Below are 16,386 nucleotides of genomic sequence, written 5' to 3' on the forward strand. Positions count from 1 at the left end.
AACAGGATTCCCCTTCTCCAAAATATATACACATCCATGTTTCTACCCACCAGAACTAGACGACAGAACAACAGCAACAGTTCCAAACTTGTTCCAGTGCTGTTTTTGCCCTTTGGACAAATTAATTCCACTGAATTTTCTCTCTGTTTTAGAGCAAAGAACAACTCAGCAGGGTCAAGTCTACTTCCTCCACACGCAAACTGGAGTCAGCACCTGGCATGACCCCAGGGTGCCCAGGTATCTCCTTTCTTATCAACTTTCTTTACTGTCCATATTTGTATACATTTGTTAAGCACTTTATAAGTTTCTTTTGAAAAATGTCATTAAGAGCTATTAATATGAGCATGTTATATCAACAACACATGATAAATGCACTGCAGTGCTGACAGCCTGTATTGTTTCAATCCTAATATAAAACCTGACAAATATTCCCAAAACTGACAGGACCAAACTGGACTTGACTCGGCAGGATTAGACCTCATTTCTCACTTAATTGCTCAGGGTAGTGTTCAAAAACACTCTTATTAGTCATAGTTCAGGCTCAAGTCAGGGTCAGCCAAAATAATGACCTCTGAGTCCGATGTGGAGTTGGAAGAACATTTTTGGACAGATGTTGAACTGAGCACAACAAGCGGCTAGTGGTTCTGCATTCAATCAAACTCTCAATAGCCCACTACTTAATTCACCAGAGACGTCAGGCCCTGCTATTGCGTTACATTTTTGGCCATGTCTAGGTGTAACTGCTGCTCAGCGATTAAGCACATGCATTTAACATCCAACTCACAGCAACAACCACTGGGTTTGGTCATTTTGGACAGAGCTGCTATAATGACCCAGTATGTTGTGATGAGTGCAGCAAGGCATGTGCTTTGTCCCTGAGTGATGTGTCCTTACTTCACACAAGGACAACGTACTGTTCCTCACTCTCACACATACATACACACACACGCACACACATCAGGCCTCATTGTTCCATCTTTGTTCAGGGACCTGAGCAATGTGAACTGTGAGGAGCTGGGCCCACTGCCACCAGGCTGGGAGATCAGAAACACAGCCACAGGTCGCGTCTACTTTGTCGACCACAACAATCGAACAACTCAGTTCACAGACCCGCGACTATCGGCCAACCTGCATCTAGTACTCAAGTAAGTGTATGAATCATTGATGTGTTCAAGTGTGCAGGACAGGATATTTAAGGAAATTACCTTGGCTGTGTTAGATTTGCGTTACCGACGACATATAAAATTTCGCTGCGTAGTGTCCCCTCTCCCCTGAGTACTCAAACTAATGAGGACAAATACACTGAGATCAACAATAGTTGCTGTGAAACAACCAATGCATTATGACTTTGAAGTCATTTACTGTGAAGCCATTTGAAATACCGCTTACGTTTTTTAACAAGCTCAGCGAGCAAAGGTTTGACTTTATTTGCCATGAGGAGTTGACCGTGAGATGTAAATAAAGGCTAATGAACTGGAAAAGAAAATCTTACATTTTTCCTCAAGGAAACACACCAAATGATGTGATGCTTCCACCCAGTCTATCACATGGCAGTGTTCATAAACCTATTATGGCCATGAGATGCATCTTTTATACGTTCAGGCTTTAAAAAGAGACCCAATATTTTGTCGGTCTTGGTTTAGATTCTGTGAGCAGGATTGGGTGCATAGTGTTTTTAAGAGTTTTCACACTCACTATCCGTCCTGGAAATGGACTTGATGATTTCAGTCTGGGGATGCTGGAATAACCTGAAGAGAGGGGGGGTTATGAATTAACCAGCAATGAATATATCTACTATAAGATTATAACTGATGGCTGTCTTTGTTTCATTCATCTCACATTATTTTTTTGTCTTTTCCCCAATCATCTGCCTGTCTCTGTCAATGGTCTTTTCCCATCTCTCTCCTCTTTCTGTCTTTCTCATTGATGCCGCTATTTGCCCATCCATTCTCTCTTTCTGTATGCATGCATTTTTTTGATTTCATCACTGTCTTACTTTTTATGTACTTTTTATTCTGTTTCTTTGTGTCCTTTTACTTGTCTCCTCTGTATTGCTTATTTTCTTCTTGTCTTGTCTCACTGTTCTTTTTTCCTGTCTTATCCTGTCCCATGTTTTTGCCCTTTTCTCCCTCTTTGTCTTTCTCTGTTTTTTTCTTCTCTTCTCTCCTCCTCCTGTTTTCTCGCGCAGCCCAAGTCCAAATGGTTCCCGCGTGGCCATGGACAGCCAAAACACTAACCTCAGGTAACCTCACACACACACACACACACACACACACACACACACACACACTCACACTCACACTCACTCACACTCACACTCACACTCACACTCACACTCACACTCACACTCACACTCACACTCACACTCACACTCACACTCACACTCACACACAAACACACACAAACAAACACACTTTCGTTTTTGTACATTTAGAACCGTACTTAACCCATATGGACATGCACCTAAACTCTAGATCTGTTTTGCATGTCCACTGCAGACGGTACTCCTAAATATGGGCGGGATTATTACCTGATGGTAAGACCCGTCGACAGCCATGCACTGAGAAACCAGCTGAAATTCCTCACTGCTCCATCCAGCTTTGGCTGTATTTTTCTCTTGCAGAGAAACATCTGCACCAATCGCAGGCGGCAGTTTCTCTGGTTCCACCTTTTAGTCCAAGATCAGTGTACTAGATACCTCAAGAGAGGCGTAGCAAAAATATGTGACAGAAAGGAGCAGTTCTTTTGGTACCATCCACAACTTTTGACAATGGAAACCCAAAAACAATTGTTCTTGTGTGTAACAAAGTGATTCATTTCCTGCAGACATACCTAACCAATCTATCCGCTAACCTTAACCATTGACCCAAAAATGAACTTTTTTCCCAATTGAGGAAATAGCATCCCTAATTAATTAGCATGAAATGTGTCCCCAAAGGTAGGCTAAGCCTGGAACACACACACGCACACACGCACACACACACTTGTGCAGACATATATTTGTGTTCACTTACTTGCACATGCTCTATGACGTGAACAATGCAATCAGCACACACAGGTTGAAGGATGTTTTAATACACTCACCCCAGCTGTCTGTATAAAGCAGTTTCAGCAGCCAGTCACTCAAAGCTTCTCACACACACACACACACACACACACACACACACACACACAAACACACTCTGTTAAACTATGATGAGTGAAAATGCTGACTGTGATACTTTTCCACAGGGGGAAAACACATGTCCTGTGTGTATTTGTATATACGTGCATAACCTTTCTCAGGGTTGACTTTAATATGGATGTCTTTCAAGTTCAACACACACACGCACGCACACACACACGCACACACCCCGGCTGGCAGGTTGTGTCCCGGGCTGTCAGTCCATCCACACGTGTTAGCGCAGCAGCTGGTAGTTTAGCAGTAGTTCTCATATCCTCGCACATAGCATGCATGGGTTAGGTGCTTTAGCAGTGTGGTAGCTCTTCAACTGAGTAATTTAGATAAAAATGACAACTAGCAAAGTTGTGAAATTCATGTGGAAGGAACTTTGTGAGTTATGTGGATCGCTAATATGATAACTAAATTCTAAGGTTGTTCTTGGTGTGTTTTGGCTGTGAGGTAGCTCCCTGTACTTTCCGCCTGCCAGTGTGTGAGGCACGACTCATTAGAACAAGAGGAACATAGAGAGATGTGGAGATTTCCCTCTTTGCTTTTTTAGTGCACATTCTTAGTCAAAACCGCTTTCAATAACAGCGGCTGGCACGATAGACATGTTTGGGAAATCAACATCTGGTCATTTGGTCAAATAGTATCCATATGTGTCAGAACAGCCTCTGGTCGTGAGTTGAAGCTCAGCTATGTTATTCAGTCAGCATCATTAACTGCCTGTCTGACTCCTTATTAGGAGAGATTTGAGGAAGTCCAGACAAACTTTTAGAGCTTTGAAAAGGTCAAAATTAACAAGCTCTAATTTCTAATGCAGCTTTCCATGATACACACTGATTAATGAAAACAAAATCAAATCGCTCTGTAAACGGTCTTTGATGGATGGATGGATGGATGGATGGATGGATGAATGGAGCGATGGAGCATTACTGTATTTGGCCTATTTCTGAACACATATGATCGCAGCAGACCTAGCCAATTTTAGAGATTTTGTATTTCAGATTCTTGAAATAAGTCAAATAGATCCTCTAGCAAATCTCATTATTATTCTGCCTTTCAGACTTTCAAAGCCTGTAAAAGTAGAACGTGACATAAATAAGTGTATAACGGGGCTCCCCACGCCCTTGCTGCATCCCATCCCCTCTCTTCCCTTCCTTTCATGTCCGTCTCTATCACTATTTAGTAAAGCTGAAATGACAAAAAAAAACTTTAAAAGAAAGATGTTTAAAAATATGTAAGAGGCCAATTTTAAAGGTAAACAAGCTCAAACTTAAATAGTATCTATTAATCCAAATTTGGTCTGTTTGACTGTTGCTGACTGAGTGGGCACTGACAGACGATTCTTCCAGGGGACAGCCAGACATTTCTAATTGCCAACGCAGCCTATATGACCCCAAATCACTAAGATGCAAATTCGCACTAGACTAATATTATCTCTTGACCTCTGTGTTTGGCAAAATATAGTAGATAATTAGATAATAGTAGATAGAAGAGTTTTTACTTGGCAAAATTATGGACATGGAAGATTTAATCTCAGACGACCTTTGCAGCTATTACAAATGACTAGAGGTGCAAATAGGGTTATAGAAAACTGTGTTGTCCTGGTGCCTGAAAACACAATTTCTTCAATTTAAGCCTCTTCTCAGCTTTGGCTCTGTAACACAAAATTTTATAGGGCGTGCTAAATGGTCTCAAGAACACAGATATAATGTTGGATTGTTTACTGGGTGAGGTTCAACTCCAAACACGCCAATGACTGACAACAGGGCCATAAACCAAAAAAACAACAGCAAGCTTAAACACAAAGGTCACATGTGGAGACAACAATCTGTCTTCACATACGGTACATGTACTGTGTATATACCCAATGTCTGAAAATCTCTACATTTGACCATTTCTTGGAAGAGTTAATGTTTTTATAACTTCTCCTCAAGTCTACCAAGGTCCCCTTTTTTAAATATCTTCTCCTCCTCTCTTTGTTTTCATTTCTTTTTACCCTCTCATCTCTACACCTCTCCCCTCCTGTCATCTCCTCTGTCCTCTCTCCTCACTCTCTCCTCTTCCCCCCACCCTCCTCTGTGCTCCAAAAACTGTTAAAGTTATCAGCCTCTCTGCTGGCTCTGTGTCAGGACATCTGTCTTTTATCAACGCCACGATTTAAGAATATTTTACCCAACTTCCACATAGCCCCCCCCCCCCCCCACACACACACACACACACACACACACACCGTGACCCTGCTGCAGCACTGCAGTGACCTGTTTCCATATAGGGAGACTGAAGGTGGTGGTTGTAGTGGGGTTGCATTTCAGGGCCAGCTGAGTGCATGTTACCTTGTGGTGGTGTGTGGGGTTTAAGCAAAAATGCAACACTGATTGTCTTCAGATGTCTACAGAGTTGCATAGATATTGTTTTGATTGTGTTGACTGGAAATGGGTTGTAAAGTAAACATACTGCAGAGAGAGGGATTGCAAAGGGTAACTTCTCTTCTATACGGCTGAGAAAAGCTTTGAACTGTTGAGCCGCTGTTTCCCTTGTACCGCTGGAAGATGTTTTCATTATTGTTGGTGTTCTTTTGGCAGACGGACACAAAAGTAAATCAAAAGAATAAAATATAGAAGAGAAGTCAGAGATGGTCAGTCAAACACATTTAGCTGCTGCAGGAGAGAGACGTTTGGATTAAATCAGGAGAGAGACTGAGAAAAGAAATGCCTTGACTTAAAATGACAACCTACTGCAAGCCACGCTGTCAGCCTCAAGAGAGAGAGAGACTGATCGCTGTAACAGTGAAATAATGAAAGTCTGTTAGAGCTCTGTGGCTATCTAAGTAGGTGTTTTGTCAATAGGATGTTGCCACTACCTCTTAGTATGACTGCATTTTTCAAAATGTACTCAATTTGTAGCTTCACTAGCTTTAGTTATGGGTTTGACTCCAGCAGCTTCAGTGTCTTTTTAAAAAAGTCACACTCGCTGCTGTTGCTTGAAATACAAATTCAATTTCATAAAATATTTTTGAAGGACACTGTCCTGCTAACAAGACTGGCACTCGCTTTTTTTTGACAACAACTTAAAACAGTGGATTTTCCGTGTATCTTTTTTCCAACTTAGTGTTTTAGTGGGTGTATTTTTTACCCCATGTCTGTATAAACAGTTTTTGTTTTGTCTGAAAGGTTAGATGGCGTGGAACAGATTTGGCATTACAACATTATGAGTCTGCAGTTTGCACCTCAGCGTACTGACCCTCCAGGACACATCTTAGTTTAAATGGGACTCAGACGCCGACCTTAGACTAATGAAGGCCTTGAATTGTCAGACAGTCAGACACGGCTACATTACTGTGGTGTGCCACACTGTCTCTCACATACTTGGCTTCCTCTCTTGCACTAGCACATAGTATATGTCTGAAAGATTACATCAGTGTTTGCTGAAGGTATTTTTAGTTGCCTCTGGATTTAGGTTTAGTGGGCATCAGCAGGTATTTTCCCAACCAAGTTATAAATCTTCATGACATTTATATCAACATTTGCATTGATGTTTTAAGAAGTGATGATTATATATTACGTTATATTTGGTAAATTATGGTTTTCTGATGTATTTAACCTTGTGAAAGATGGCTATAAATGAAAATTATTGGCTTCGCAATACATCCCAAATACATACATATATTTATTCGTATGCACAATGCACTGCACTTTCTAGTCGGTGTGAACTTTTTTTTTTTTTGCTTTCATTCCTTATTCTGAGAAAGTGTCGTCAAATGCAAATCTCATCAGTCTCATCACTGCACTCTGTCTGCTGCTGGTTTCCTGTACTTCCTGTATTTTTGAAACCAATAGAAGTGCGAAGATGTGGTAGTTTAGTAGGTGGAAAGAATGTTAGAGATCACACATTTTCTGGCAAAACACACGCATATTATCCAGATAAATAATTCCGTACAGACATCCACATACTTTGACTCCACGTTCTGTATACTCTGCTTCAGATTGTCCGACCTCTATGTCCACTTTTGCTTTTACGACTAGTGTAAAAGAGCAGGGCACCAGCTGATACTCTGCCTCATAAAGGGTCTTTTGATTCTCTAGGCTGGGTGGGGGGCAAAGTGTTTGGGTGGCTGGTGTGGCTTTTACACCACTACACCCACTCAACACTCATTACAGCCCCCCTGTGTCAGGCGAGCTGCCATGAAAAAGTACACTTTCTGTTACACACAAGCATGCAGCCTTGCGCTCTTGTACATGCACTCTCTCACCTTACACACCCATTCTGCCTCCCTGCAAATACAGACAGAGGGTGGAGGACCGTCATGACTCTGCAGGTTCAAGTGCAGGGGACAGTTCTGGCAAATGTTCACCTCTTCATTTCTTGACTTCTTCAGCTTCTTGTCCTCCTACCCCTTCCACATTGGAATAACAATGATAAAATCCTCTGAGTCTTATATTGAATTTTAAAGTAGTATTTCTCCCCAAGTAGTATTTTACCCAAGCTGTCAGAGCAATAAGAACCATTTCTCTCTTTTGGCTCGGGCAGATTTTCAGCTTTGCTGTGCATGTATTTTCTATATTTACCATCAAATATGCAGAGCCGGTCCCGTTTGGTAACCAGAGACGATGAACTATGTCAAAACTTATTTTTAATTACACTGTGCCCTCAGGAAAAAAAAGTGTGCTGAAATTAGGCTTTATTATATGGTTCTTGAGCCTCTGAGCCAAAGGCAACTCATTCCATTTTGTTTTAAGGCCATCTTTTCTTTCCCTCCTCCTTCCTAAAGTGGTTTTCAGGACTGCTCAACTGCAGTTTTACCCTTTCTTTGACATGCTAGGAGACCCTGTGCCTGCCAATAAAATAAATAGCAGCGGTCTTGATTATACAGGGATAGACTGGCGAAACACTGCACCCGTTTAGTTTGGAAAGCCCAAATAGATGAGGCCTTTTTTCAACCCACTGAACCAGAGAACCCAAATGTACAAGTGTTGGAATAAGTGGGTGGTTACCTTAGAAGGTCTCCCTTTCCTTTTTTATATACCAATTCAGTCTTTGTTTGGCCAACTGCAGCCTCCACACTCCACTCCCAACGAAGGACAGTAGCGTCTTTTAAAGAAGTGCTGTGCTGGCTCAGCGTCTCCTCACAGGAAAATGAGGGCTGCTGTCCTGCTGAAGGAAGAGATGGATTATGTTTTTATGAGGCCCACCCAGGCGTCCCACCACCAACACCACAATGAGGGCTGGAGGAGACCAGAGCTAGAACACTGACCAGGGCTCATTTAGCCAAGATTGTATTTAATAGTTGTCTCATCTTTTTTGGAATATACAGGCCCTGAATACAGAGGCGCCTTAATATTACATTAGGCTAGTGGTCGACCGATATGGGTTTTTCAGTGGCTGATGCCGATAGCCCACATATAATGCCAATATCAGGTTGTTTTTTTTGCATTAACATTTATTTAACACTGTTATTGTCTGCATTTCTACGTCTAGTCTCTGTGCAGTTGCAGGCGATCATTTGCAGCATACTTGTGTCCTGTAAAAGGCTTCACACTTGCTTACTATCCCAAATGACAAATGTGATAAATGTTTTATTCCCCGGGAGTAGAAGGGGGGACTGGGGGCTGGGAATGCCCATACAATATTTTTTTTGGAGCCCTGTAAGCTATTTTAGCTGGCTGAAATCTTGTGAATACTAGTGACAAATATCAAATAGAGTTCCCTCCTAATTCATCAACAGAATATGAAACTCAATGTCAGGTGACAATACGTCAACTATAATTCCAGTGTGCTGGAAACTTATAAACCAGTATAAGTAGGCTACAATCACATTATTTTTGTGTAAATCATTGTCTTGATTTGTCATCCAGCCTTTCGGTGGTTAAAAAATATGGTTGTCTTTAGAAAATAATGAAATTTCCTCTGAGCTGTGCGCTGTTGCTTGTTTGATGTGTAGCACTGTCCATGTTGCAGAACAGGCAGCTGTCACGACGTCGCTGTTTTAGTGACTTTGTCTTGAACTTATATCTGACTGAGACCTCGGACTGTTAGTGTGTTTCCATTCAGGCAAGAGAACAAACCTTGGATAAATGTCAGGAGGGAAATTCCTTAAGTTTGATTCCTCAGTCCACTGGGCAACAGGCACACTTCCCTGCTCATGCATTTCCCACTCTGATTAGCCTTCTTGTCTAGAAAACTGTAAAATTACTAAACAAGGCTGCACTCGATCAGGCAAACATGGATTTAGAGCAGTGGCTGGACATTTATCAGGGCATCGTTTGCAGGTAAGAGAGGCATCTTCAGTACAAGTGCTAGTCTATGGAAACAAGACTGAAAAATTACAAAAATGTTGCTGTGAGAAAGGGTGGAAGCTCCAGTTGTGGTTGGCGGTGGGCAGGGATACCTAATCCACAGTGGCTGTCAGCTTCTTTATGCCTGATAGGAAGTAAAGATGTCTAGGGACGGTAAAGAGTTGAAGATGCAGAGAGGCAGCTGGAGCAATGATTTAGGGGTGATTCACATAATTAAAGTTGTATATGTTAGGCTTGAAGAGAAAATTGTGATAGAGGAGCGCAGAGAGGCGCCAGCTACTCTTACACGACTCTCCTTTTGTTTCTTTTTTCTTTCTTGCTGCTTTCCCAGGGTTTCTCTCCCTCTCTGTCTCTCCTACTGGTGATATTTACCAAACGTCTGGTCACAGGCCCAGTCCCCAGGTCTTGAGCAGATTTACTCTGGGCTTTGGGCTCTGTTTAGTGCTCTTTGCTTTGAGAGAAGGGTGAGGGCTAGAGAGGGAATTTCTTACAAAACTCCCAAGTTCAGCGGTTAGACGTATTTGAAATGGAGGGGTTGGGGAATTCCCGACAGGACATATCCCACTTTTTTCTTGGATAAATCTGTTGCGTCAACTGGAGTCAAAGCAGTACACAAGACAAATGATGGTATATATTTATGACCATATGACGGCTGTACACCAAATAGAAATGGGAAAGGGACAAACAGGACAAACTGTTTAATATTGGTGTTTAATTGAATGATGACTCATACTGACACATGACTCTTCTCCTCTGTCTTCTCCCTCCTGCCCTCCTTTCTTGTCACTCATCTGCCCATTCATTTCCCCTCCACCCTTTGACTGTTCACCCTACGCCTCCCCTTCAACCACATTATCCCTCCAGTCATCCACCTCAGTTGAAGGACCAGGGTGGTCCTGGGGTCCCACAGCAAGCTCTCTCCCCAGCCCAGCTGCCTGAAGAGGCAGAGTGCCTGACGGTGCCCAAGTACAAGAGAGACCTGGTTCAGAAGCTGAAGATCCTGCGGCAGGAACTTTCTCAGCAACAACCCCAGGCAGGCCACTGCCGCATCGAGGTCTGCCGAGAGGAGATATTTGAGGTAAAAAGACAACTTTTCACCTGAATAGACGATGAATCTTTCACAAACTGAAACACACACAATGCTAACAGTGCACCTGTTTACAGGTACCACATTTTACAGGTTTATATTTGTATTTTGGGTTTCTACTAGAACATGCTTACATGCTTTAATGTTCAAATGTTCCATAGTATAGTTGTGACATCACAACTGTACAGAAGTCCTGCCGGCTCTTTTAAAGGCACAGTTTATGATTACAGGCTGTGTATTTCTCTGTGGATTGAGTGTTTTGATACTTTCACAGTATTTATAAAGCCCTCGACCTGCTTTATAATAAGAAAAGGCATGCACACCTAACTTCTTACAATATGAGACCTTTAAGTAGCCTAATGTTCTTTTAGGGTAGACTCATGCTACCTAGAAAACTGCAAGAGAAACACAAACAATACCCTTCTTCATGTTTATAGATTATAAAAAAGCCATGATCCTAAAATCCCCAATGTGCTTTAAACCATAAAAGGAAGCATTTGGTTGACTGTTGAGGGGCATCCGAGCAGCTGCAAACGCATGCACATAAATTAATGCAAACACAGAATTTTCTTTGTATTTGTATAATGTGCATTGACCATGTGTTCGTAAAATCTTCACCATCTGGCGATCACAAAAGCATCACAGGCTGACATGCTCACTTGAATCATCCATGAAAACAATAGCAGGATGCTCACAAACCCAGATCTTTGCATTTTACTGGCATTTTTTCGCCCCATTTACGATGTGCACCAGAAAAGGGCCCAGGGCAGCACAGAACCACTACTCAGAACCGCTTTATGATTTCCAGGGAAAAGCAGAACAGAAAGGCCTTCACGCCACCACAAAAAACAGTTTCTTTCTCTCTCTCTCTCTCTCTCTCTCTCTCTCTCTCTCTCTCTCTCTCTCTCTCTCTCTCTCTCTCTCTCTCTCTCTCTCTCTTTTCTTTTAATCATTTGTTCTACCAAGGCAAGGCATTCTTTCTGGATGATTTCAGCAGCTAAAGAGATGGGGGAAGGGGTGGAGGGGAGGGGAGGAAGGAGTGGGTGAGGAAAGGAGGAAAGGCAGCAGTGGCAAGTATTCGAGGCCAGACATAACTTCATAACTACAAGTTGAGCAATGAAAAATATGACTTCATCCTCCTTCGACGTGACAGCTGTGGAAGGGGAAAGTTAAGTGTGAAAAGCAGCCCTGCAGCTCCACTTGAGGTTTTCTCGCAGGAACCAACGCTCCACTTAACCGCTGGCAGTGCGTCTTCGCCATTCTCTGCATGTGTTTACAATGGTTTTAGTCTGATTCCCTCTCTTCACTTGTTCTGTTCCACAAGTTGATACATGCTTAAAACAAATAAAATGTTTCACTCTGTGTACTTGCCATAATTATTATGTTCTTCAATGCGGGGTTTCAGTGTTTTGTACACTTTTGTGCACGATCATGTTGGATAAGTTTAGAGCGTCTTGTGATTAACAGAATCTGACATCCGACTCTGTGCATCCTAGCTCTGTCAGGCTTTCACTACTGCAGCAATGCTGTTGCTGTAGCTGGATTTTGTTTACTGTGGCATGGCCTCTTGAGTCTTTAGACTCCCGAGAGGACAGACAGAGAGATGACTCTTATGTAATGCAAAAAGGAAACACACTGACGGTTTGACTAACTGTGACTGGGGGGGTTTACGCTGAAGAGAAACAAGCACAGAATTTCCAGGATGCATTGGAAAGAATGAATTATTTTTAAAGCAAAACTTTCATGGTAAGTTTCAATGTTAGTAATATCTATTTAATTTTAGGCTTGAGTCTGTACCATATGCACATAAAAATGAGACCATACCCTGAGCAAACAGGGAACTACAGCCTGAGTATATCAGTGTTCTCGTCTGTTGCAGGCATCGAGTCATTTTTTCAACTTATTTGTTATTACATGTGAAGCAATGAGACTGCTAAGACACACACATGCACACGCACACGCACACACACGGTTTGGGAAATGTCCCTCATTGCTTACTGTATATTGTAGAGTGATGTTCTGTGATATTATAGCCTTTGTCTCGTGTACTGCATCGTATTCAATGTGCTGTATGTGTTGAATTTTAGGAATCGTATCGGCAGGTGATGAAGATGCGTCCAAAGGATCTCTGGAAAAGACTGATGATCAAATTCAGAGGAGAAGAGGGGCTGGACTATGGCGGGGTAGCAAGGTACTTTGTCACGCTTCTTTTTCTGTTGCTTTTAATTGTCAGCAAATTTTATGCTTGTTTTTGGTATGTGTTTCACCGTGAATCTGTGTTTGTGTTAGGGAATGGTTATACCTGCTGTCCCACGAAATGCTGAACCCCTACTACGGCCTGTTCCAGTACTCCAGAGATGACATCTACACTCTACAGATTAACCCCGACTCTGCTGTCAACCCGGTAGGAATTATTTGGTTTAATAGTCGTAATAAGTTTGTAATAGTCCTGTGATCATAATTTTAGTTTCCAAACAGTCATCAGATGAAGACAGGAATGGGACATTTATTTCTATGAGTATATCTTCAAGGATGCTGTTTAACCAGCTGCAAGTCTCCAGAATAATTTCATCTTTCATGTGACACAATGTGAATTTCATGTGGATTTAAAAAAAGAAAAGCTTATGAGAGACTGAATTGTTATAATTGGAGAATTGCATAATGATATAACAGGATTTGGGTAATTGGATTCTGCTCAGTATGTGCATAAATATGATTTATTTCTCTGCATGCTTTATATGATGCTGAGCTTTGATAAGGCAATGAATCTCCTCTCCCGGATGTAACCCTTAGGTACTGCCGTTACGGTAGAAACTGTAGCTGTATAATCTAAATCTGGTATATTGTAAAGAATGAGAAATGTTTAATATGCAGGAGCACCTGTCGTACTTCCACTTCGTGGGTCGTATCATGGGCATGGCGGTGTTCCACGGCCACTACATCGACGGAGGCTTCACTCTGCCCTTCTACAAACAGCTGCTGGGAAAACCCATCACGCTGGACGATATGGAGTCTGTCGACCCCGACCTCCACAACAGCCTTGTCTGGATCCTGTACGACTTTTTTGATTCTTGGCAACCCATTATTATTTTTAATCCTCACTGATAACCCAAACTTAGAGCAAATGCATATAGAACTGATATTTAAATACACATTTCTTGTCAAAACAAGTAGAATTACAGGTTACCCAGCACTTACTTTAAATTTCTCTTCTGCACATATATAACTCAATACTGGCTTTCCTGTTGTAACAGTGGAGCACTAAAAACAACATTTATGGATACTTTAATATTTGTAAATTCCTTAAAATCTCTTTTCCAGGGGTGACCTGGCCAAGAGGGCAGCATAAACATTGTTTAAACATAAACAATACAAACGGACAATTACACAGCCACATGCCACAAATCAGTGAGCACAATATCCAGTTAAATTGCAATATAGGAAATTGTTATAATGCATAACTTGGAACCATTTTTATCCGATGTCAGAGAAACATATTTAGGTGGAATCACATTGACCAAGAGTACTATTTTCTTGACCCTTGATTTCAGTTCTCACATAGTAATCAGCTCTGACAGCTTCAGCTGATATAAAATCTGTGTTGCCTAATATAGTGACATATACACACAAACTTGATCATACTGTCAACTTTCTAATGACGGTGGCGCCCTCTTCTGCCAGTTAAGCTAATGACATTGATCTGAAAAATGAAATCTCCTGCATGTTTTTAAAGTGTTTTCCACATGAGGATGCTGCAATGATCTTCAGAACTTCTTATGTCATACACTATTATTTAGCTGTAATCTCTGCTGAGTCATCACTGAAGGTGAAAACTTATAAATGCTTCTTCTTCAATGCAAATAAAATTAATTACCGCAAATAAAAGAAACATGTGAAAACCAGTTGCCCATTTAAAACACATTATATAAAAGCTGTGTACTTGTTGCAGCTTAATTATGTGTGTCTTTAGTTTTTTTGGACCAGACTCCAAAAGACTGATTTCTATTGTCACACCGCTTCTCCCTCTAACCTGCCCTCCCCCCCTCTCTAGGGACAATGACATCACTGGCGTCCTGGACCACACTTTCTGTGTAGAGCACAATGCCTATGGAGAAATCATCCAACATGAGCTCAAACCCAATGGCAAGAGTGTCCCAGTCACAGAGGACACCAAGAAGGAGTATGTCAGGTGAGGAGATAAAGACGTGACAACAACGTGGCAGTAGGCAACCAAGCTCCATTTCAACGCTCACTAGGAACATAACTTCACTGTTTTTCACACAACTTTTCTGTGGCAGTCCAGACTGTCCCTTTGTCATTAATTATTGATGGAGATGAATCTGAACAAAACAATAAAGTGTCAAATAAACTGTCTGTGTTCCTCCCCCTCCCTTCGCTCGTGTTCTCTGCAGGTTGTATGTGAACTGGCGTTTCCTGCACGGCATCGAGGCTCAGTTTCTAGCGCTGCAGAAAGGCTTCAATGAGGTTATTCCTCAACACCTGCTGAAATCCTTCGATGAGAAAGAACTGGAGGTACAAGATAAGAAAATAATATCTTCTATTACATCTTCCAAAATACAATAATTACCTGAGGCACATTTTTCTCGCATAGTTTTATTTAAAGTTTCTATGAACCTCTCTACCTTCAGCTGATAGTGTGTGGCCTGGGAAAGATCGACATTTCTGACTGGAAGTCCAACACCCGTCTGAAGCACTGCACCCCCGACAGCAACATCGTCAAGTGGTTTTGGAAAGCTGTGGAGACGTTTGACGAGGAGAGGAGGGCACGGCTACTGCAGTTTGTTACCGGCTCATCCAGAGTCCCACTGCAAGGCTTCAAGGCTTTACAGGGTACTTATCTGACTCTGTGTGTGTGTGTGTGTGTGTGTGTGTGTGTGTGTGTGCGCGTGTACGCGTGTGCGTGTGTTGTGTGCGTGCACGTGTGTGTAGTCCTAATTACATTTCTCAGTCTAACTCTAGAGGGTTGAGGTCCTGCCCCACTTGGTTTAGCATCTGTGTCACTGCTCACAGAAGGATTCTGTCGTAATCTGTTTCAGAAACTTTGTAACATGATCTTTTTCTGTCCATATCCTAAAATAAACTGGTACCTTTTACCATACTTGCTTGTAAAGTTAGAAGATTTGTTATTTTAACAAAAACAGAAGTAGAGTTGTTTAGTCGATTTAATTGACAGATCTGTAAAACTGAGTTTCTCCACAAAGGAGAAGGCAAAAGCACCACTTTAAATCGCCTTGTTTACCAAAGATGTGCTCATGAATTTCTTGGAAAAAACTCAACAAGCATTATATAACTACTACTAGTCGACTATGACCTGCTGGCGTGTTGTTGTTGTTTTGGCGACAGGGGAGGTACTTAATCATTACGTAAATCTTGAGCTGCCTACAGGAACTGAGTTGGTCCACATCACATTCTCACCACATACGAACCGCACCAGAGCTCGTCTGGAAGCGGACCGAGACCACCTGTTTTACCAGGTCTCAGCCCGCTTATTTGGTCCACTTCTGGTGCACACCAGAGTACGATCGCTGCATTCCCACCCACACAAACGAACCGTAGAAAATGAGGGAACACAGTCAACTTTGATTAAACAGAAATAAATATGGCTGGTGTGAAAGCGCCCTAAGAGTGGGTAGCCCTACATAGAAGACTGATAACATGGTTGGAGTTGAAAGATTGCAGCTACCACTGTAACAGCCATTGTGCATCGGGATTTGTGTTAATTGCTAGGAAAAGTTTTTACTTCATCTTTACTTTTATGATGTGCTCAACTTTTGTTCATCTTAGAATATAGATATTTCCAGCAGCATTTTTTTAGA

At 41.9% G+C, this 16,386-nt stretch overlaps 1 protein-coding gene across 1 annotated transcript in view; it reads left to right on the forward strand.

Annotated features, from left to right (window-relative positions):
* LOC310958166 (E3 ubiquitin-protein ligase SMURF2-like) overlaps window positions 1-16,386 on the forward strand; it is a 64,261-nt gene that overhangs the window by 43,257 nt on the left and 4,618 nt on the right. Inside the window, exons 9-18 of the mRNA XM_083929000.1 lie at window positions 153-237; window positions 987-1,145; window positions 2,189-2,242; window positions 10,327-10,540; window positions 12,637-12,740; window positions 12,839-12,953; window positions 13,424-13,602; window positions 14,601-14,738; window positions 14,962-15,082; window positions 15,199-15,400. Coding sequence (XP_083785126.1) covers window positions 153-237; window positions 987-1,145; window positions 2,189-2,242; window positions 10,327-10,540; window positions 12,637-12,740; window positions 12,839-12,953; window positions 13,424-13,602; window positions 14,601-14,738; window positions 14,962-15,082; window positions 15,199-15,400 — 1,371 coding nt within the window. The remainder of the gene's footprint in view (window positions 1-152; window positions 238-986; window positions 1,146-2,188; window positions 2,243-10,326; window positions 10,541-12,636; window positions 12,741-12,838; window positions 12,954-13,423; window positions 13,603-14,600; window positions 14,739-14,961; window positions 15,083-15,198; window positions 15,401-16,386) is intronic.

Source organism: Echiichthys vipera (assembly GCF_963691815.1).
Source record: "Echiichthys vipera genome assembly, chromosome: 2".
NCBI classification, from domain to species: domain Eukaryota; kingdom Metazoa; phylum Chordata; class Actinopteri; order Perciformes; family Trachinidae; genus Echiichthys; species Echiichthys vipera.